The following is a 23,564-nucleotide window of genomic DNA, read 5'->3' on the forward strand; positions in this document are numbered from 1 at the left end:
TCGCACAAGCACTGGAAGGTGTGTTTTTCTTCTACTTTGTGAACCAGCAACTACCAAACCGACGGTTCCTTCATAAACCTGGAGATCCGCCCTCGAACATAGAAAATTATAGTCGGTGAGGCAGACGAAGACAGCTACACGACCAACAATGGCGAATCATGGGTATATTGTCTACACATAGTCTACATGTTCAGCAAAATCCGTCTCTTTCATGCGTTTTTTGCGATTTGTTTTTGTGTACTATATAATGTAATTTAAATATCGGTCGTTGCAATGTCCGCATTCATTTCAGTCGAACATCCACCGACGAAGTTGGGTGAAAACTTAGTCAATCACTCCTGGAGGACATCAACCGAATGCGCAGTGAATTCGCACAATGCAACATGATCAGTAATTTTGTTAGTATTAAACTAGTAGTAGTTGTCTATAAACGTAAGCCATGTGTACGTATGATCAATACAACACCATATTTGCTGCAAACAGACTATATCCGATTTCGTAAAATATATTAAAAGCAACGCACCAAGCCAGACTGTGAGCGTCGTCAGCCCATATTTCGTGGTATATCGGTTGTATTTTATGTTGCTTTTCATTATTGATTTAGTCCAATTGATTCGTATGTTAACGTTGGTGTTAGCAATGTTTCTTTCGGTTTGCAGACTATATTACGCCGTTTGCCATACTCCAGTGGATTTCAAGATGGAAAACCTTATTGGGTTAACGGTAATCACTGCAGAGACCTTATGACAAGTGAAAAGGTAAGCAAACAAACCTACAGTGCAATATTACAGCTTGACAGTGGTAACAACATTTTTTCGATCTATTTGCAGATACTAATTTCTACACTCTGGCAGTCTGAAAAGCATTGGGTCTTATACGTGATGAATTTACGCGAAAAACAACTATGGTGTTACAATTCGTTGGAAGTTGACAGTGGTTTACGGCTAGACATTTCCCATCTCGTAAGATTCCATCTATATGAGTATCGTGTAGTGTACTGGGGTCATGAATTTACTTTCGGTCGCATTATTCTCAGATCGGTTTCCTCATAGCCATTTTGGGAGTCGATGTCAGCGAGTGGATCTTTCGCACGGCATACCATGCTCCTTTACAAGATAATGGCGTTGATTGCGGCGTATTTGTAATGAAGTACATTGAAGCGATATACAATGGTGCAGAACCCTGTTTCAACGCTGTATGCCATTCCTTGGCCTTTCTTATTGGCAATTAAGGGCATGTCTATTGCTTCTAGTTTACAATCTGTTTATGCAGGTTGATATACCCGGATTTCGCGAAGAACTCTGCAAAAAGTTGACGTCGTTTCTCATTTCGGAGGAGAAACTGACGGAGGCGAGGTCTAAAAGGCTTGTAATTGATAAAAGATGTGCGCTCAACCCGCGTGATTGACAGTCACAGGGTGAGACTGCGATGTGTGCAATGAACAAAGACTTTTAATGTTCGAAATGATAATATTCAACATCGCTATGAAATGTTGTATGCTTAAACATCGCTTCAATGTCGCGTTCTTATTTTACGAATAGTACAAAGCGATACGCTTGGTGGTCTAACGTCAAACTACACTGCTCAAAGCACCTTTTCATTTTCAATAGAGCTCTGATACCATATTGAAATCGGGAAACCAGCAAGAACAAAAGGAGAAGAGAGGAGAATAGAGAGGGAAGACAACTTAAGCTTCATTAGCGCAAAACCCTGAAAAGGTTACAACATATAGCGGTCGACCCTCTTTTATACTACATGACAAAAATTTAGATACCCACTAACACCTTGAAACATTACAGTTATACACTACATGACTTGGCGGAGCTCCTGCTGGCCACCCTCAGTGCGACTGCACCACTGGGTTACTGTCGAGGACGGCGAGAACGGTGATGGAGGGCCTCGTTAGGTTGTACAGACAGAGCAATCGATAAGTTTCACTTTATACTATTCTGTCTGCCGTTCGTTTTAAACTCAATCAATTTTCTGCATATTTCATCACGTATTACCGGAATATGTTCCTGCAACAAAACAGGTAATGTGAAATCCAATATATAACAGGAATACCCAATAACATCGGATACGAAGCTCATACAGCGTGGAAACAAGGTTGTTCTCCATTATATATTGCTTCAATATGCTTCATTACGAATATGCCACAATCGACCCCATTACTTTGTAACGGAGCATCGTCAGCACAGAGCAACATCCACTCACCAATGTCGACACCCATTTGCCCGTTAAGGAATCCCGCCTGTGAAAAAGGGATAATATATTACAGTCCGGTCCACCGCGAATAGCTACTTCACCTTTGGGTACAAGCTTACCAAATGCATAGCATCGCGTTCAACGCCACTGTGGCAGTCCAATGAGTTGTAGCACCATAGTTGTTTTAGCTGAAAATTCATCTCGTATAGGACCCAATGGTCTGGATGTTGCCAGAGTGTAGGGAGTAAAATCTGCGAATCGATAAAATCATTTTTCGTTCCAGAGACTTATCGTGATGGGGATGTTACGAATAAACCTTGGATAAGAGGTTTGTTCACTTACCTTTCCAAATTTCGAAATGTCTATGCACTCATCATCGCTGTTCCAACAAGGTAGTGCATCGTCGAATCCTATGCCGTATGGCTTTCGCCGGACGTACATCTGTTGCACGAAATAGCAAGGTTTAACCACCAAGAAACGTGAGTACGTCATGAAAGCAAACAGAACAACAGCGGCACAGACATACCATGAAATACGGGCTGAGGATGCGTACTGTATTGCTCGTTGGGTTGCTCTGAATGTAATTGACAAAATCATACATTGTCTGGTTGCACAAAGTTACGAACTTCAGAACATGCAAACCGATGACCTAGAAATTGATAGTGGACAAATACTTACAAAATTACTGATAGTGTTCCCATCTGCAAATTCATCTTGCATCTGCTCGATGTCATCTACGAACTCGTCAGGGCGTTGCTGCCCACCCGAGACTGTGGATGTGGTTGTCTTCTTGTTCAGAGCCGTGCGTGGCCGTTTTGCTGCCATCGTCCACTCCATTGGCAACGTGCCTGGTCATTTAGCTCCCATCCTCCTATCCGTTTGCTCCGTGCCTGGTCGTTTTTCTCCCCTCGTCCACTCCTCTGGCGCTGTGCCTGGTCGTTTTACTACCATCGTCCTCTCCGTTGGCGCCGTGCCTGGTCGTAGGGCTCCCATCGTCTTTGGCGTCGTGCCGGGTCGTATTGCTCCACTAGTCCTCTTCTTGTCCGCCATGGCTGGTCGTACTGCTCCGATTGTCCCCTTCTTCGGCGCCATGCCTGGACGGAGATATCGATGGCACCTTTGCAACGGAGATACTGAAACGCCGTCCAAAGGTAAAGTCCTTTAACGTGCAGTCATTTATTGAAAACAGCCCGCTAATTAATTGATTGCGTTTAAAAAAATATAAATACGGCTTTTCGCATGCCGCCTTTTTTTGATAACCGCGCCAAATTAAATGCTTGCGTTCGAAGCATTCAAAAATATGTCTTTCCATGCCGCTCATTAGGTTTTAAATATTCAAAAATAAGTTTTCCACGTGTGATTTGACATTCGAACAATACCCACAAATCACTATGCTGCGATGCCACAGATCTCTCTCCGACTCAAAGCACGAAGCTAATTAATTGATTGCGTTTAAAAAAAATATAAATACGGTTTTTGGCCAATAACATGTAACCTGTATGTTCTATTCGGTAAATTGTAACCTGAGTATGATAAATCTATGTTGACCAATAACATGTGTTTTCTTCTGAAAAATATAACCTGATTATGTTAATTTCCATTAGCCTATTTCGACTGTTTCATTTTTGTAAAACATAGCCTGATGAGTATGTTCTATTCGGTAAATTGTAACCTGAGTATGATAAATCGATGTGGCCAATTAGTGATTCAATCATGCATATGTGTTCTAAGGCTGTAAAAAAAAGTTCATTTAGAAGCAATCATGCATATATGTGTTCTAAGTTTGACAAAAAATTCATAGTGATTCAATCATGCATATGTGTTCTAAGGCTGTAAAAAAAAGTTCATTTAGAAGCAATCATGCATATATGTGTTCTAAGTTTGACAAAAAATTCACAGTGATTCAATCATGCATATGTGTTCTAAGGCTGTAAAAAAAAGTTCATTTAGAAGCAATCATGCATATATGTGTTCTAAGTTTGACACAAAATTCATAGTGATTCAATCATGCATATGTGTTCTAAGGCTGTAAAAAAAGGTTCATTTAGAAGCAATCATGCATATATGTGTTCTAAGTTTGACACAAAATTCATAGTGATTCAATCATGCATATGTGTTCTAAGGCTGTAAAAAAAAGTTCATTTAGAAGCAATCATGCATATATGTGTTCTAAGTTTGACAAAAAATTCACAGTGATTCAATCATGCATATGTGTTCTAAGGCTGTAAAAAAAAGTTCATTTAGAAGCAATCATGCAAATATGTGTTCTAAGTTTGACAAAAAATTCATAGTGATTCAATCATGCATATGTGTTCTAAGGCTGTAAAAAAAAGTTCATTTAGAAGCAATCATGCATATATGTGTTCTAAGTTTGACAAAAAATTCATAGTGATTCAATCATGCATATGTGTTCTAAGGCTGTAAAAAAAAGTTCATTTAGAAGCAATCATGCATATATGTGTTCTAAGTTTGACACAAAATTCATAGTGATTCAATCATGCATATGTGTTCTAAGGCTGTAAAAAAAAGTTCATTTAGAAGCAATCATGCATATATGTGTTCTAAGTTTGACACAAAATTCATAGTGATTCAATCATGCATATGTGCTCTAAGGCTCTAAAAAAAAGTTCATTTAGAAGCAATCATGCATATATGTGTTCTAAGTTTGACAAAAAAATTTTATAGTGATTTAATCATGCATATATGTGTTCTAAGGCTGTTAAAATTTTTTTTAGTGATTTGATCATGCATATATGTGTTCCAAGGCTTTCAAAAAAATTTCAAACTTGCACATATGTATTCTAAGGCCCTAAAAAAAATTATAGTGATTCAATCATGCATATATGTGTTTTACCGCTGTAGAAAAATGTTATAGTGATTTAATTATGCATATATGTGTTCTAAGTTTGTAAAAAAAAATTATAGTGATTGAATCATGCATATATGTGTTCTACGGTTGTCAAAAAAATTCTAGTGATTCAATCTTGCATATATTTGTTCTAATGTTGTCAGCGATGGCAAACAATCGCTGTATTTGTCTTCGCCAATAGTTTGCACGTTATTCTTTCGAGGCGAAGACAAATACAGCGATTGCGAAGACAAAGATCTCTGTAATAGTAATTTCAATTGTAATCATTGCATTTTTGGAAAAATGAGAAGCTTGACTTCCGAACAAAGATCTACGTTTACAAACAAATCTTTTCAACTTGTGCACTCGGATTTATGCTGCGATGCCACAGATCGCTGTCCGACTCAAAGCACGAAGTATCCAGCGATGGCAACAAATCCTTTCCTTATCTATTGATTATTTGCATCGCTGTAGTCAGCGATGGCAAACAATCGCTGTATTTGTCTTCGCCAATACTTTGCGCGCTATTCTTTCGAGGCGAAGACAAATACAGCGATTGCGAGGACAAAGATCTCTGTAATAGTAATTTCAATTGTAATCATTGCATTTTTGGAAAAATGAGAAGCTTGACTTCCGAACAAAGATCTACGTTTACAAACAGATCTTTTCAACTTGTGCACTCGGATTTATGCTGCGATGCCACAGATCGCTGTCCGACTCAAAGCACGAAGTATGCAGCGATGGCAACAAATCCTTTCCTTATCTATTGATTACTTGCATCGCTGTAGTCAGCGATGGCAAACAATCGCTGTATTTGTCTTCGCCAATACTTTGCGCGCTATTCTTTCGAGGCGAAGACACCCGTAGTGTCTAAGGGAGGATTAGCTGACTATGTTATTTGTTTTATGATGATTCAAGATTTTGTTGGATATACTACCTTAAACATAAGCATGAAGTCTTTGCATCGTTTAAGACATATCATATGATGATTAAAAATCAATTTAATGATAATTTAAAAATCTTTAGAGTTGATTCCGGAGGAGAGTATCTTTCAAATGATTTTAAAAACTATCTTGAAAACCATAGAATAGTTCATCATAGATCTTGTCCAAAAACACCACAACAAAACAGTCTAGCTGAAAGAAAACACAGGTATATTATTGAAACAACTAGAACTTTACTCATTTCTCAAAACATTCCAAAAAGTTTTTGGGCCGAGGCGGCTCTTACATCCGTTTATCTTATAAATCACATTTCTTCAAAAAATCTAAACAAAACTTCAGCTTTTAAAATTTTATAACAAAAGGAACCCGGCTAAAATAGGTTAAGAATCTTTGGATGTAAATGTTTTGTCCTTACCGACAAAAATGACAAACTCTCACCAAAAGTCATTCCTAATGCATTTCTTGGATATTCTGAAACTCAAAAAAGATTTAGATGCTATGATGTTAAGAACGACAAACTATATGTTTCTAGGAATGTGACTTTCTTAGATAACGTTAGTGGTTTTGAGAAGGATGAATCCCATAAAGAAAATATGGATTACTGTTTCTTGTTTAAGTTACTATCTAGAAATGATGATATTTTTATTGATGATGAACTCAATTAGTTTAGTAAAAAAGAAAATATAGATGAAGACAACCATCCTTCTTATCAACCTACTAATCCTCCCATAGAGGAAAGTTTATTTATTACCGAGACCCAAAGTCGGAAAGATGTAATAATAAAGAATTAAAAAGTAAAAGAATTTCACGTTACCGCAACTCATTATACAATTACAACAAATGTATAGCGTGATAAAAAAAAATTTAGGATTTATTCCGAGTCACTGGACGAATCAGATGAAATTTCATAGACTTGTCTCTCACTTTTTATTGGTGGACCGTCTATCCTGGGTGGCCTCCACGTTGCGACACCTTGCCTAAGAAGACTGGTCATCATGTCCACCACTGCATTCAATTGGGTCCCCATAGTGCTTACTTCTGTCCTTAATTTCTTATTCTCTCTCTCAATAAGTTCGAACCTTGCGGCAGAGACAGTCTTCTCTTTTGGAGCAAGAGTTCGGTCTTCCTCGTGATTTGTTACTGATGGACTAGTCGTATTAACCTGACCGAGGCGACGTTTTGGTTGTAGAGGCTGGGCTACAACATGAGAAGGGACAGTTGGGAGGCATGGGTTGACAATTTTCTCAATCTTCCGATTTCGCCGCATTGGTTCCCAATAGCTTTCGAAATAGAAGGGATCAAATTGTCGTCCTTCATGATCATACGGTATGACACGGACACCACCTGAGTTCCAATTAAATAATTCGTCCCTGTACCGATCGCTCCAATTCACGTGCCTGCCCCAACCATTATTCATCTTCCTTCTCACCTCCAAAGGCTTATTTGGGATAGACTACCCCAAGCCAGATTGTAGGAGAACTCGACTACCTTGCTGCATCTCGGCTTCAAAATTGCAGAATAGCCACAAATTGCGGCCAGACAATCTGGCAGCCTCCGCAACAACGTCTTCATCATCGTCCTCCCCATCTCCATAAGGTCTCCACAAAACCTGTACATTGGTAATTCTTTTTAATAACGAATGACAAATATATTAAAATTTATTTACGCATGATATGGAAACAACGATATGCACTACGGAAGACAATCCTGCAGCGATGTATACTTAAGAATGCTGAACATTACAACGACTTATAATACTCAATGGTAAATGCTGACGCGATTGTAAACAATTTTAGAACGTTTACCTCGTTTAATTGCAGCCCATCCAAAATGCACTTAGCATTATAAACTGCGATGTTTATTCTGGCCCAGCGACCGATCTTTGGAAAACCACAAATCGGAGGGCCACACCGTGGACGCAATGGGATAATATGTTCCAACGCCCAGGCCTAACAAAAAAAAATAATAATAGCAACGCCACAGACTGCAATGAGATTTATCTACAAATACTAAGTATGTAATCAACAAATACCTGAACAAATGGCCAAAATCTGCCAACTGTTTTCGTACCATTACTCGCACGGTGGAGTTGACTGTACAGGTGTGCGAGCTAGCGGCACCCCAGGCATAGTTGTCGACTTCGTCTAAGTCTGCCAGGTACTGCAGCCACATGGAACTTATTCTCGAACCAGAACAATCAGAAAATAATGTAAGAGCAAAAAAATATAGAAGGAAGCCGCGCAACTCTTGGTCAGCTGTTTCAGATGCACAAGTAGCGGAGTGGCCTTCTCATTTATTACGGAAAACTGAGACCTTCATTGATGTGGAATCGCTTCCACCAGAAATACATTGACTCCATTCGTCCATCAACATTCCTAGAAGGGCAGTGCAGTTTTCCCTTGCGTTATAGTTTGAATGCCGTAATAGGACATCACTGCCAGCGCACTTAAGGCCAGTGATCCTCGCCACATCTTCTAGAGTCATGGTGATCTCAAAAGAATCAAACTGGAATGTGTTAGTCTTATCATTCCACTTATTTACCAGGTGAGTCATGGTATTCCAGCAAGTTTCAAAATATTGCTGGTCCAAAAGGCCACCGAAGTGCATATTTCGTAGTCGGTCCTTCTGATATGCACTCAGTTGACCATACCAAGACAGAACTACAGGCCATTGACAGCGACCTCCGAGCTTTTCACCTGATGCTCTACTTCTCCTGTGATCTCCCTGTAACACAAAATAACATATTATTCCTACAAATTATAAATTACTTCCATTTGTACTTATAAATACTATTCTACTAACCGCTATAAATAATATCGGTTGCAGACATACTATCGCAGTAATCGCTATAAATATCAATACCTAACACAGTAATCGCTATACCAAAATCGCTAAACATATTATTAAATTTTCGCAGACAGGACATATATATTTACCTTGGTCGCTATTTTCTGCTGTTCTCGCTCCAACCTGGGACTTTCTGGTGGGTCCACTGCCTCGAACTGGCTTTCAATCTCCATCTCTACCGGCTCCACCGTCGCCTTCCTTTCTCTCACCTTCCTTTTCTCATCCTCCTTCTGCTTCCTTTCTCTGTCCCTATTCTCCTCCTCCTCCTGCTTCCTTTCTCTCTCCTTTTCCGCCTGCTCCTTCTGATTCCTTTCTCTCTCGCGTTTCTCCTCCTCCTTCTCATTCCTTTCTCTCTCCCTTTTCTCCTCCTCCTCCTTCCTTTCTCTCTCCCTTTTGTCCTCCTCCTCCTTCTGCTTCCTTTCTCTCTCCCTTTTCTCCTCCTCCTCCTTCTCCTTCCTTTCTCTCTGCCTTTTCTTCTTCTCATCCTCCTCCTTCTGCTTCATTTCTCTCTGCCTTTTCTCCTCCTTCTCCTTCCTTTCTCTCTCCCTTTTCTTCTCCTGCATCCTTTCTCTCTCCTTTTTCGCACCCACCTCCTTCTCCTTCCTTTCTCTCTCCCTTTTCTCCTCCTCCTCCTTCTGCTTCCTTTCTCTCTGCCTTTTCTCCTCCTCCTTCTCCTTCCTTTCTCTCTCCCTTTTCTCCTCCTGCATCCTTTCTCTCTCCTTTTTCGCATCCTCCTCCTTCTCCTTCCTTTCTCTCTCCTTTATCTCCTCCTTCCTTTCTCTCTGCCTTTTCTCCTTCTCCTTCTGCTTCCTTTGTCTCTCCCTTTTCGCCTCTTCCTCCTACTTCTTCCTTTCCCTTTCCTTTTCTTCCTCCTCCTTCTCCTTCAGCCGCCTTTCTTTCTCCTCGATTTCTTGTTTTCTTCTTTGCAGCAGTTCTTCCACCTGCTTCTTCCTTTCCCTTTCCTTTTCTTCCTCCTTCTCCTTCCGCCGCCTTTCTTTCTCTTGCAGTTGTTGTTTCCTTCTTTCCTGCAATTCTTCCTCCTGCTTCTTCCTTTCTCTTTCCTTCTCTACCTCCTCCTCCATCTCCTTCCGTTGCCTTTCCTTCTTTTCCTCATTCTCCTTCTGCTGCCTTTGCATTTCCTTAGCTTCCTCGAACTCCAACTCCCCCCTTCGCCTTTCCTTTTCTTCCTCAAACTGAGGAATATTCTGTTCCTTCTCTTCCTCCTTATTCATTTGCCTTTGCCTCTCCTCCGCCTCCTTCTGTCGCATTGCTCTACTCTCCAAGTTTCTCCTATGAGCCTCCGCCATCATATTGCTAACATCCCTTTCCCACTCCTCTGCATTCTTCTTCCTCTTTTCCCTCGCATGTGCGTCAATCCTCAGCCTTCTTCTCAAATTCTCAGCAATATTTATTGCCTTTGCCTTCTCTTCGTCATCCTTGTTCTGCATCTTCCGTTCTTCAGAGTTCTTCCTTTGGTCCGCAACCTCGATATCTGATGGATAATCCTCCGCAAAATACGATTCCAAGGCTTTTTCCCTGTCTTTATCGTTCTCAATCTTAAGTATATTTTGGTATCTTTCAAAAACTTTAGATAGATGGGACTGGCGGATCACTTCTCTAATAGACAACCCATAGAACGACGGGGTATCTCTAATCTGATGAGGCACAGACATTGCTAACCTGCACAACACAATACATGATCATCATCATTAGAAATCGTCGGAATATTTGGGTTCATAATACAAATCCTTGTATAAGAACCAATCTTCAGATTGAAGAAAGAAAACTTACACGAAACTCACCGAAACGATGGGAATTTGGATATTCCAACTGTAGAGTAAGCAATAGTAACAACTAATACGCAACAGAAGGTGGCAACGATGCTGCGACTGCGCGTAAGACGGAAACAAATGCTCTGGTAAAAAGGAAAGGATGCTCCGGCAACTCGAGATGAAAGCAAAGAATCTCCGGTAGAGTGCTTAGAGCGGAAAAGGATTTTTTTGAACTATTTGTATCATACAACATAACGCTTGCTACATACGCAAACTCTGCGGAACGTTTTCCCGCGATATCGATGGAGGGCAGTTTTGTCATTTTCATAAACCGACGATTCAGTTTTCTAGAAGGAGGGCATTTATGTCCGTCCGAGGAAGAGGAACCAACGATTCAGTTTTCTAGAAGGAGGGCATTTATTTCTGTAAATTTTCAGCGATATCTATTGTAATTTCATTCCCCATTTTAACTTCAACGATACATTACAACCACCTGCGGAACGTTTTCCCGCGATATCGATGGAGGGCAGTTTTGTCATTTTCACGAACCGACGATTCAGTTTTCTAGAAGAAGGGCATTTATGTCCGTCCGAGGAAGAGGAACCGACGATTCAGTTTTCTAGAAGGAGGGCATTTATTTCTGTAAATTTTCAGCGATATCTATTGTAATTTCATTCCCAATTTTAACTTCAACGATACATTACAACCACCTGCGGAACGTTTTCCCGCGATATCGATGAAGGGCAGTTTTGTCATTTTCACGAACCGACAATTCAGTTTTCTAGAGGGAGGGCATTTATGTCCGTCCGAGGAAGAGGAAGCGAATGGCGGTAAAGGTTACTTGAGTCTGCTGCGGCACCAAATTACGATGCAATATGATGGCGACCCACATGGGGATACATGCCGGTCTGCATCTTATACGTGGCCCGGTTTGGAACCCGGAACATGAGATCTCAGTACCGGCTCTGTAAAAAATTCCGCAAATCGCTATAGCGATTTGTAGTGTCTTCCGCAAATCGCTATAGCGATTTGTAGTGTTATTCAGTAAGCAAATCGCTGTAAATCCCGACCCGAATTAGGACCAACTTGTCAGGGCCATATCTCCCTAACCGGAGGTCATATTCCAAATTCGTAAAAAGTGGTGTCTTCGTTATTGAGTCTAGTTTATTTCTGTAAATTTTCAGCGATTTCTATTGTCAGTTCATTCCCCATTTTAACTTCAACGATACATTACAACCACAATCATCAAAAGAAAGATTGCCCAAGCCTTGCCGGATTCTGCACTGTTGCTTTAGAAATTGTTGGGGTCCTCTCGAGCGAGCTCTCCAAGCAATGGGAGTCCCATCATCGCCAAATCTTCCAAGGTGATCGTCATCTCTCCCCACGGAAACATAAAGGTGTTGGTCTCCCAGCACCATGCTTCAAACAGAGCCCTTATCACGTTGGCCTGACACTTTATGTTCCCTAAGGATGCCTTCAAAGCCCCGTAGATCCCAACCTTGTTCCAACCTCCTCCGAACTTGGGTTCCAGTCGCCGGAACCAGTCGGACAGCCCGGGCAGCGGCCTCATTGAACCTTCTAACCTGCAATTTCCGGACCAATCTGCCCTGCCGGACTTGATTTCGGCTTCGAGGGGTGGCATCTCCATCGACGTCTCAAACGCCGCAACCTCCTCTTCTTCTTCCACCTCTCCAACGATTGGCTGCAACAGTTGGGCTTCACCCTTCCAAACAGCTATGCTCAGAGCAACATGTCAACGTCCCACTGATAGGCAAAACAACATTTCAAAGGTTATTTATCATAATGCCAGCTTTAGTTGAATCTGTTTTGATTGCAATGTTTGAAGCATCTCTTTCTTGCTTTGATTGTTTGTGTTTGTTGCTTGCTGCTTAAGTGCTTCTCAGTAAGCAGAATCTGGCCCTCATGCTCATCTCGATTGGATTACTGAGATTCCACCAGTAAGATCCGTAGTCCTTCTTGCTGCTAACTCTTTACATTTGCAGGTTGTTTCTTCAAATGATTATAATAATAACAAATATGCGAAGGAGTTCAGTATCAGTGTTTCTAATGCGCTTGCTACTTGTCCTGCTCGGGTTTTGCCAACTCCTCGTGTGAGTTTATCATATGTAATTTATTGTTTTGTTCATTACATATGATCAACTCACACGAGGAGTTGGCAAAACCCGAGCAGGACAAGTAGCAAGCGCATTAGAAACACTGATACTGAACTCCTTCGCATATTTGTCATTATTATAATCATTTAAAGAAACAACCTGCAAATGTAAAGAGTTAGCAGCAAGAAGGACTACGGATCTTACTGGTGGAATCTCAACCCTCTAACTCGCTCTCTCTCCCTTCTATTTATGCTTCTGTGCACATCCATCAGAAGATCCTACATTGCTCCATCAAGCACCGACTGACCTGCACATTGACTGTTGTGGGTCCTTACTGATGAGCTGCCTCTAAATTTATTCGACTCTGGGTCCTTACTGCACTTGAAGTTGAGTCGTTGTATTTTTTGTTATTCGGTGGGTGGTGAGGCCCTCCTCTACTCTCTCAAGACTCTTAGCTTGGACAATCTTTCTTTTGATGATTGTGGATACATTACAACCACAATCATGGTAGTCTATCAAAAGAAAGATTGCCCAAGCTAAGAGTCTTGAGAGAGTAGAGGAGGGCCTCACCACCCACCGAATAACAAAAAGTACAATGACTCAACTTCAAGTGCAGTAAGGACCCAGAGTCGAATAAATTTAGAGGCAGCTCATCAGTAAGGACCCACAACAGTCAATGTGCAGGTCAGTCGGTGCTTGATGGAGCAATGTAGGATCTTCTGATGGATGTGCACAAAAGCATAAATAGAAGGGAGAGAGAGCGAGAGAGGGTTGATGAGCCCCCGGACCCCCCTCCTGTAAGGGCAAAAGGCCATGAACACGCTGGGAGGAGCCCTCAGACCCCCCTTCTGTAAGGGTAAAAGCTCTGAATCAGACTCCATAACTCTTCAAGTTGAATGATGCTACCCACACTGGGAGGAGCTCTCAGACCCCCCTTTCTGTAAGGGTAAAAACTCTAAATCAGACTCCACAACTCTTCAAGTTGAATGATGCTACCCACGCTGAGAGGAGCCCCGAGACCCTCCTCCTGTAAGGGTAAAAACTCTGAATCAGGCTCCACAACAGTAAATGTGCAGGTCAGTCGGTGCTTGATGGAGCAATGTATGATCTTCTAATGGATGTGCACAAAAGCAGAAATAGAAGGGAGAGAGAGAGAGAGTGAGAGTTGAATGATGCTACCCACGCTGGGATGAGCCCCCAAACCCTCCTCCTGTAAGGGTAAAAACTTTGAATCAGGCTCCACAACAGTCAATGTGCAGGTCAGTCGGTGCTTGATGGAGCAATGTATGATCTTCTAATGGATGTGCACAGAAGCAGAAATAGAAGGGAGAGAGAGAGTGAGAGTGTTGATGGCACTGGTTGGAATGTTTGTGAATCATTGCTTTCTTCCATGATGCCTAACGACAGCAGTAATGAAGAGAAGACACTGGAATGTTTTGTAACACTAGAACGTTGATAATGGGAGCACCGTTACAGCAGATGGTGCAGACGAACGTCTCCACTTTAAATGGTTAACATCGAACTTTCTGGAATTTTTGCTTTTTTGTCCTTTTCCCCACCCGTCGTTTCACAACTTTTGAATGGAGGATATTTTTGTCATTTCTTCGAACCGTCATTTCAGGGCAAGAAAAGCAAGTAAGGGTGATTAAGTCTTTGCAACATCACCAGAGTCCGATGCAAAGTTATGTCAACATACACGGGAATACGAGCCCCATGTGCTTGTATACGTGGTGCTCATTCAAAGCCCCGAACACAGACGTGGGATTCAGTGAATCATCGGGGGAACATATAACCTGCTTCGTTGATTTATGGGTTGACTGAATACCCGAAAAGAGTCTCACATAATCTTTACCACCAAGGCAGTTGGTCAGTTTTGATGGTGTAAATTACTCGCTCTTCTTCCTCTTCTTTTCTTGTTATATTTAGTTCTTCTGTCATTGGAAAACCACCACGAACTCCTCAGTATCAATCATGTTTAGCACTATGGGTTGACGCAAATTTGTTCTCATTGTCGTCGCTAGAAAATCATCAACCAAACCGCCTCCTGTGACCGTCCCCGCAACTCCCCACCTCGCTAAATACCCGGAAAGAGCCGCACGTAATCTTCACCATCAAGGGACTTAAATTACTCGCTCTTCTTCCTCTTCTTCTTCTTGTTCTTTTTAGTTCTTCTGTCATTGGAAAACCACCATGAACTCCTCAGTACCAATCATGTTTAACACTCTCACCCACCATTTCTTAAGCTTGATCGATACCCATGATGATAATGGTGTGTTTCTTCCATTTACGTCCTTCTTTCGACACTCGATTTCTTCGGGTTTTCATCTGTTTTTCCTGCTTCTGTTGATACCTATCTGGCTTTCACGAAGGTGGTCGAGGACCAACTCGTGTAAACCTTTCGGTTTCTTTTACTATTTGAGCCTGTCTTGTAGTCTGGGCTTGTTTTTCATGTTTGGTGGTTTGAGTGTTTTCCATTATTTGAAGTATTGGGATGGAAGTTCTACTGAAATCATCATTACCCAAGTTGATTTATTGGTGCAATTCGTGGCTTGGTGTGCGATTTCTGGGTTTCTGAGATTTGGGGTGTCAGGAAAAGGGTTCCCAGTTTTTCTCAGAGTTTGGTGGTTGGTGTTCTTTATTGTATCTTTATATGGCTTTGTTGTTGACTTAGTTTTCTATAAGAGGTCTGCTTTTGTTTGGGTGGATTTGGTATCTAGTTTTGTTGGGTTATTCCTTTGTTTTGCTTCTGTGTGTGGACATACCGGCATAGATGAAAAAGATGAAGAGACCCATCTGATAGAACCTTTGTTGAATGGTTCTGTAGAGAAGAAGGTTGTTGCTGATAATATCACACCGTATGCAAATGCAGGATTTCTTAGTCTGCTTACTTTTTCTTGGTTGAATCCTTTGTTTTCGGTTGGGAACAGGAAAGCATTAGACCTAGAAGTCGTCCCTGAAGTTGCTTATAAGGATAGTGCGAAATTCGTTTACCAGGCTTTTAGAAGCAGGCTAGAAGAGGGCGAGCCTGGTGCTTCTATAGGGAAATTGAGATTGGCGAAGGCTTTGTTCTTCTTTGTCTGGAAGGATTTAGTGTGGACAGGATTCTTCTGTCTGCTTTATACTCTTTCTTCATATGTTGGTCCTTACCTTATTGACTCATTGGTGCAATACATGAACGGCCGCCAGCGGTTCGCCCACGAAGGCTATGTGCTGGTTTCTGTGTTTCTTGTAGCGAAGCTGGTACAGAGTGTTTCCTAGAGACATTGGTTTTTCATAACACGGCATATTGGTATCAGAAACAGGGCATCACTGAATGCCTTAATTTATAAGAAGGGCCTCACTCTCTCTAGCCAATCTCGGCAGGTGCATACGAGCGGGGAACTTATCAATTTGATGAGCGTTGACGTGGATCGAATCGGGAGTTTCAGTTGGTACTTCCATGATCTATGGGTAGTGCCTCTTCAAATAATTCTAGCTTTGGCCATCTTGTACAAGAACTTGGGATTAGCTTCAATTGCTGCTCTGATAGTGGCTTTTGTGATTATGTTGGCGAACTTCCCTTTGGTTACATGGCAAGACAAATTTCAAGGTAAGCTTATGGAGTCGAAGGATGAGAGGATGAAGGCAACTTCCGAGATCTTGAGGAACATGAGGATACTGAAACTTCAGGCTTGGGAAATGAGATTCTTGTCAAAGGTTGTGAATTTGCGAAAAATCGAAGTAAGTTGGCTAAAGAAGTACATTTATATATCAGCATTGATGACTTTTGTTATTTGGGGAGCACCTATTTTCATATCCGCATCTGCATTCGGGTCATGCATGCTTCTGGGAATCCCACTTAGGTCTGGAAAGGTTCTATCTGCACTTGCAACGTTTGAGATACTTCAGCAGCCCATTTACAGTCTGCCAGACACTCTTTCCATGATTGCGCAAACTAAAGTTTCCCTTGATAGGATTGCCTCATTTCTTCGCCTCGAAGATATGCAAGCAGATGTAGTTGAGAAATTGCCTAAAGATCCTTTTACACCGGCAATAGAAATATGCGATGGAGTCTTCTCTTGGGATCCATCTTCTGATGTTCCTACTCTGCAAAATCTTAACTTGAAAGTACATCATGGAATGAGGATTGCTGTCTGTGGAACTGTTGGTTCAGGAAAAACGAGCCTTCTTTCTTGCATCTTGGGCGAGATGCCGCGAGTATCTGGAACTGTTCGATTGAGTGGAAGGACAGCCTACGTTGCTCAGTCACCTTGGATACAAGGTGGAAAGGTTGAAGAGAATATACTTTTTGGTAAAGAGATGGACAGAGAAAGGTATGACCGTGCCCTTGATGCTTGTGATTTAAGAAAGAATCTAGAAAGACTGCCTTTTGGAGATCAAACTGTTATAGGAGAGAGGGGAATTAACCTGAGTGGTGGCCAAAAACAAAGAGTACAAATTGCACGTGCACTGTACCAGGATGCTGACATATATTTGTTTGATGATCCTTTTAGTGTTGTTGATGCTCACACTGGAAGTCACCTCTTTAAGGTATGTATTCTCTGTTTTTAACTATAGATTTACTGCATTTAGTATTTCATCAGTCGGCTTCATGTAATTCTGTTTCACTAAATAGTTAGTTGTCTAATTAAAAGCATTCACATTTGTTGATTATTATTATCTATTTGTATTTTCCTTTATGTTCTTTGTTTCTCATTTTCTTATATTACTGGTTTTAAAGTTTTTCATTGCTAAGGGTGTAAATAGTTTAGTTGAAACACATGACACACATGTTCTGTTTGTTGTCCTTGATCAATTAACTCTATTCTTGCAGGAGTGTTTGCATGGTTTCTTGGGTTTGAAAACCGTGATATATGTAACACATCAAGTGGAATTTTTACCCACTGCCAACCTTGTTTTGGTGAGTTCTTCAGGATCTGTTCTAATTTTTTGTAGACCTCCTCTCTTATATCTGATTTGGTAGTGTAAGAATGTTATGGTTATGCTTCTAATGTAGGTTATGCGAGATGGGAAGATCACACAGTCCGGCCCTTATGACAGCATTCTGAGCTCTGGAACCGACTTGTTGGAACTGGTTGGTGCACACAAGCATGCTCTCTCAGCCATTAAAGCTGCTGGTGTTGCAAATGATTCCCAAGTATCTGATGTCAATGATCTAAACAAATGCCCTGAGATGGAAACCAGTGAACAGGGGAAATGTGGAGATGGTGAGGTGAATGGTGATACTGGTAAGAGGGAAGAACTAGCAGAGGAAAAAGGCCAGCTTGTTCAAGATGAAGTACGGGAGAAAGGCAGGGTTGGCTTCTCTGTATATTGGGAATATATAACATCAACATATGGAGGAGCATTAGTCCCACTTATTTTGTTGAGTCAAATTGTTTTTAACCTTCTTCAAATAGGCAGCAACTATTGGATGGCTTGGGCCACACCAGTCTCTGATGACAAGCCATCCTCTGTGAGTGGATTTACTTTGATTATTGTCTATGTCATCCTCTCCTTTGCCAGTGCAATATGTGACCTGATCACAGTTTTGCTCATTGGTACTGTCGGCTTTAAAACAGCCACAATACTTTTCAATAAATTACATATGTGTATTTTTCGTTCTCCCATGTCATTCTTTGATGCTACTCCAACTGGCCGTATCCTTAACAGGGTGAGTTTTTCGACATTGACTGCTCCTTGCAATTCCATACAACTAGATGCTGTTTATCCTACTCTATTTCTTTCTTTCAGGTGTCAAGTGATCAGAATGCAGTTGACTTGAGCATACCCGAGTTGCTGGGATCGTGTGCCTTTTATGTTATAGAGCTTCTTGGAAGCATTGCAGTAGTTTCACAGATTTCGTGGCAAGTTCTCATTGTTTACATCCCAGTGGTCTGTGCATGTGTGTGGCTGCAGGTAATGATTTTTACAGTATAATGAGCCTGGACTCCGAAGTACTCTACTAGCAACTGTTCTTGTCATTCCACATTCTTTAAAACGGAACCTTCTCTGTTATATTCTCTTGCTTATGGTCATGTTCAGTTCCTGTTTCATCAGTCATGACAGTTGATTTTGATTTTTGCTTTTGTGGTTCTCATTATGACAGCAATATTACTTACCCACTTCTCGAGAACTATCCCGACTAGTTGGAGTGTGCAAAGCCCCTATGCTTCAACATTTTGCAGAGTCAATCTCTGGATCTTCTACCATTAGGAGTTTCAATGAAGAGTCAAGATTCATGAACAGAAACCTCCTGCTGATAGATGGTTTCTCCAGACCAAGTTTTCATGCTTCTGCTGCTATAGAGTGGCTATGCTTGCGCTTGGATTTGCTGTCTTCACTTATTTTTGCCTTTTCTATGGTTTTCTTGATCTCATTGCCCAAAGGCATAATTGATCCAGGTAATCGCTCTGAAAAATGTGAATTATCTTCAACTGCTAAGAAATTTTTTGCAGCTAATGCATATCTAAATATTCTCAAAAAATGTTTTTTTTTTCAGGCATTGCAGGTTTAGCAGTGACCTATGGGTTGAACTTGAACATGCTGCAAATATATTTCATATGGTGTTTGTGCAATGTTGAGAATAGGATGATTTCTGTGGAAAGAATACTGCAATACACTCGTATTCCCAGTGAGCCTCCTCTCGTGATAGAATCAAACAGACCAAGCAACAACTGGCCATCTTATGGAGAAATTGATATCAGTGAACTTCAGGTAGTTATTCCTTTATTGCATATCAAGGGCTGTCTTCATAGTTGGAGTTGTCACTAACATTTGGCATTTGGTGTAGGTCCGTTATGCTCCGCATCTGCCTCTAGTTTTGAAGGGTCTCACATGTGCCTTTCATGGAGGGGCTAAGACAGGCATAGTTGGGAGAACAGGCAGTGGCAAATCCACACTTGTGCAAACTCTCTTCCGCATCATTGATCCATCATGTGGTCGGATTGTGATCGATGGGATTGACATCTCAACCATAGGACTGCATGATTTGAGGTCTAGATTAAGCATCATTCCACAATAACCAACGATGTTTGAGGGAACTATACGGACCAATCTTGATCCTCTCGAAGAATATACTGATGAACAAATTTGGGAGGTACCCATGTGTTACATTTTTATGATTGTGATCTTTTCTTAGTTATAGATTAAGATTTCTCAGATAGAATTTGCTCATGTCATGCTTTAGGCTTTAGACAAGTGCCAACTTGGATATGTGGTTAGGCAAAAGGAGAAGAAACTTGATGCAGCAGGTCTTGTTTTTGTTTTTTATGTATCAAATCTGTTTTTCCGGTTGTATTTATTTTCCAAATCCTTAATTCAGTCAATTGTTGTAGTGACTGAGAATGGAGAGAATTGGAGTATGGGTCAAAGGCAACTCGTTTGTTTAGGGAGAGTGCTACTGAAGAAGAGTAAAATTTTGGTGCTTGATGAAGCAACTGCTTCTGTTGACACTGCAACTGATGGCCTAATTCAGAAGACATTGAGGGAACATTTTTCCGATTGTACAATCCTCACAATCGCACACCGGATAGCATCTGTTCTGGACAGCGATATGGTCCTTGTTTTGGACAATGGTGTGTTCAGTAGCCTCATGAAAACAGAATTCTCTTTCTGCAATTGGGTTTTCTCACATTTCTCTTTGTTTTTTGTTAGGTGCTACTGCCGAGTATGATTCTCCAACAAAACTATTGCAGGACTCATCTTCTTCATTTGCAAGGCTTGTCGAAGAATATGCCATGAGATCAAATGCTTAATGACGCTGAAAAGATGTTCTAGATACGAAAGGAAATGTTTTCTGGTCAATGGAATTCGTCACAAGCGAGCGACAAAATGTTCTAGGATGTTGATAAAATAACATAGTGGAGGGGATTCTTGCTTTAGTATGTCTTGTGCAGAGTAGAGAAGTTGCAAGCCGTACATGCCAATCTGTCTTGCGTAGCTTTCCCTTGGTTGAGGTCAAGAGGCCCTTAAATGTGTTGAAATACTTCTGACGCACTCCCAGTAGTTTTGGTTTTGTCAAAGAGGGTTCCTTCAACGAATCAACAGTAAGATAATCTATCATAGAAATAAGAACGCCTTGTAATGCTGGCCAATGTGGTAAGTATAAGTCCTGGAATCTCTCTCTCTCTCTCTCATACCTATAAGTGGACTTTTGAGAATGCATGCTGGGAATTCCAACCTTAAAAGCCTTTCACAAGCGAGCATTTCTTTCATGCCCTTTCCTATAAAAGAAGCCTTCTTTCACAGGGATAGGGCCTTTTTCTTAAACGAGGTGAAACAAACATCTACTCGAGATAAATGCAAAAAAGCTTCTTTCTTATCAAAATGGGTTCACGCCTCTATGGGAAAGCACTTTCCCTTCCGGGCATACCTTTCTAGGCAAAGTGCCTTCCCTTGGGTGGAGTTGTAAAAAACGCCCTCCAAGGGATGCAAAAAATGAGAAATGGGAGAGCCTTTGCCAATTACCCACACTGACCCATCCACATCATGCAGCCATTCAAGTACACAAGGGAATTGAAGCCCTTGTGGGTTGGGCTTACTTAAAAGTGAGAGTTCTCAGTTGTGGTCGACTCAAGACCAACCCTGCTGTTGTTGCAAGTCAGGATTCAAGTGGGTAACAAAAGCACAAAACTGCATTCAGAAGAAGCCAACAGACGACTTGATGAATCAAGGATATGGAAGCACATAAACGTGTTTGTATATTCATTTTTGCTCTACCCAACAGGCCTCAATTCTTTTCATAGCCTTCCAACAAGGATGCCAGCCCACAATGTAGAGTTGTTGGTCATGTAAAGACAAACTTTTGGGTGGTTGGTCACCCCTTGTGGGACCAATCTCATGCTTAACACCCTTTCTTTTATGCCATATGGTTTGGCTGCTTTACTAATAAAAAATAAACGGTCCTCTTCTTGCTGCATCAAAAGCCATCTATTAAAACAAATCCTACTGCTGACTCGCCCCCAGTTACCAACTAATCCACCCTTACAAACAGTGACATCTAAGTGCTCCATGACATCAGTGGTCATTAATCAAACATATCTCCTTTTATCCTCTTCTTACTAGTTCCTTAATCCCCAAGAAAACCTTCATTACTGCAGTGATCATCAGCAGCCGCAACAAAGGTCCAAGCTCACTCTGTAAACCACTTCTTCTGGTTCTTATATTTTATTGATTTGCATGTGATACCTCCATGAACTCATAATATCAACCATGGTCAGTTCTTTATCTGGTTATTTCTTAAATTTGTGGAAAACCCATTATTCTGACGAAAGATTTTGTTTGGGTATTGGCTCAAATCTGTTTAGGTTTCTATACAGTATCCTTCATTTGCCTAAGTTACGGTGTTCATTCATTAGTAGTAGTTTAGTCTTACATTGAAGAGTGAGAGCTCCACTTGGCTATATATAGTGGGGTCTAAGGCCCGTTGAGGGCATATCAATTTGAACCTTGAAGGGTCTTGGTTTCGGTTTGGTTTGGTCTTTGGCCATTATTTTTAGAACTTAGGATGATTTTAATCCCCAAGTCAAATATTGATTGTTGACTGATTCATTTATAGACTTTGACCTAGACTTTTGACCAAAACCTACCCAATGTCTTTTGCATGGGCATTTATGGTTAAATGGTCCATGAGACACCCTTCCCTTTGATCGTTGATTGCATACTTGATGCTGGATGATTTTGACTCCCGTATGTGCCTGATTGTCCTATTGTCCAAGACTGTTTATCCTTGGATTTTTCTAACCGTTTAGCTAGCCCAAGCCTTTTATTGTTGTCCGTTGCCTTCTTAATGCCCTTTATGGGCCTTAATTGATAGTTGTTGGGTTGAGGCCTATATAAAACCGGACCCTCTCCCATTCTCATCACTCACTCACAACTCTCCTCTCTCTCTCTCTCCCTCCCATGAGTTAGCTTGCTCTCCTCTCTCTCTCTTTCCTTGAGTGCTTTCTCTAGTGAGCTTAAACCTTGACTTAGCCAAGGCTTTGCTTAAGTCAAGCCTAGGGTCTCTATCCAAGTTGAACCTAGGGTCCCTACTCAACCTGAGCTAGGACCTAGCCTATAGTTGATCATAAGTCAACTTAACCTAGTCAAGAGTTTTTTCAAGGTAGATCATGTTGAGTTACTTTGTCTTACCTAGTGCAGGGTATGGTCCAATCTTTGCGAGAAGGTGAAAAATTGGTTGTATCCTTGAAGCATAGTTGCATGAACACTCATTGTACCAATGACTTGATCTTAAGTGAGACAACTATAACTTGAAAGATAGTGCGTATAACATATGCCTCTAAGTGCACCTGATTCAAGCTCAGTTGCCTTACCCACTAAGTTAAATATTTTTCAATAATTTTCAAGTGATAGGTCTGTAAAATGACAACTATGAAGGTTAGAAATATGAAGCTGCCTAACTTATCCCAATTCGATGACACAAATTTTAAAAGGTGACAACACAATGTTTTCATTTTTCTCACAATTACAAATGTGGTGTATGTGCTCACAAAAGAATATCCAGAAAAATGAAAAGACAAAAGAATCATTGAGAACTGAAAGAGATGAAAGTAAGTGGATGACTTTGTGTGTCACAACTGCATACTGAATGCACTTTTAGACATCCTATTCAACCTTTGCTCGAAAGTCAGTATGACAAAGAAGTTGTGGCAAGCTCTTAAAAGCAAATATAAGATGGGGATACAAAAAATCATAGTTTTTTATTAATAAGTTTATGGATTTCAAATTCTTCAATGATAAGCTATTGTTACCTTAGGTCCATGAGATACAAATTTTGGCTAATAAGATCAAATTTGAGGGTATACAATTAGATGAATCATTTCAGGTGGTTATAATCATTGATAGATAACCT

General features: G+C 40.9%; 1 protein-coding gene across 1 annotated transcript in view; it reads left to right on the top strand.

Moving 5' to 3' along the window:
- LOC149812804 (ABC transporter C family member 3-like) overlaps nt 1-20,466 on the top strand; it is a 28,657-nt gene extending 8,191 nt beyond the window's left edge. The window contains 10 exon segments of the mRNA XM_089992298.1: nt 15,100-17,260; nt 17,544-17,630; nt 17,727-18,383; nt 18,464-18,628; nt 18,819-19,113; nt 19,212-19,426; nt 19,503-19,808; nt 19,899-19,962; nt 20,047-20,286; nt 20,366-20,466. Of these exon segments, the coding sequence (XP_089848424.1) occupies nt 15,100-17,260; nt 17,544-17,630; nt 17,727-18,383; nt 18,464-18,628; nt 18,819-19,113; nt 19,212-19,426; nt 19,503-19,808; nt 19,899-19,962; nt 20,047-20,286; nt 20,366-20,466 (4,291 nt within the window).
- Nucleotides 20,467-23,564: the final 3,098 nt, after the last annotated feature.

Source organism: Nuphar pumila, chromosome 16 (genome assembly GCF_984573655.1).
Source record: "Nuphar pumila chromosome 16, dmNupPumi1.hap1.1, whole genome shotgun sequence".
Lineage (NCBI taxonomy): Eukaryota > Viridiplantae > Streptophyta > Magnoliopsida > Nymphaeales > Nymphaeaceae > Nuphar > Nuphar pumila.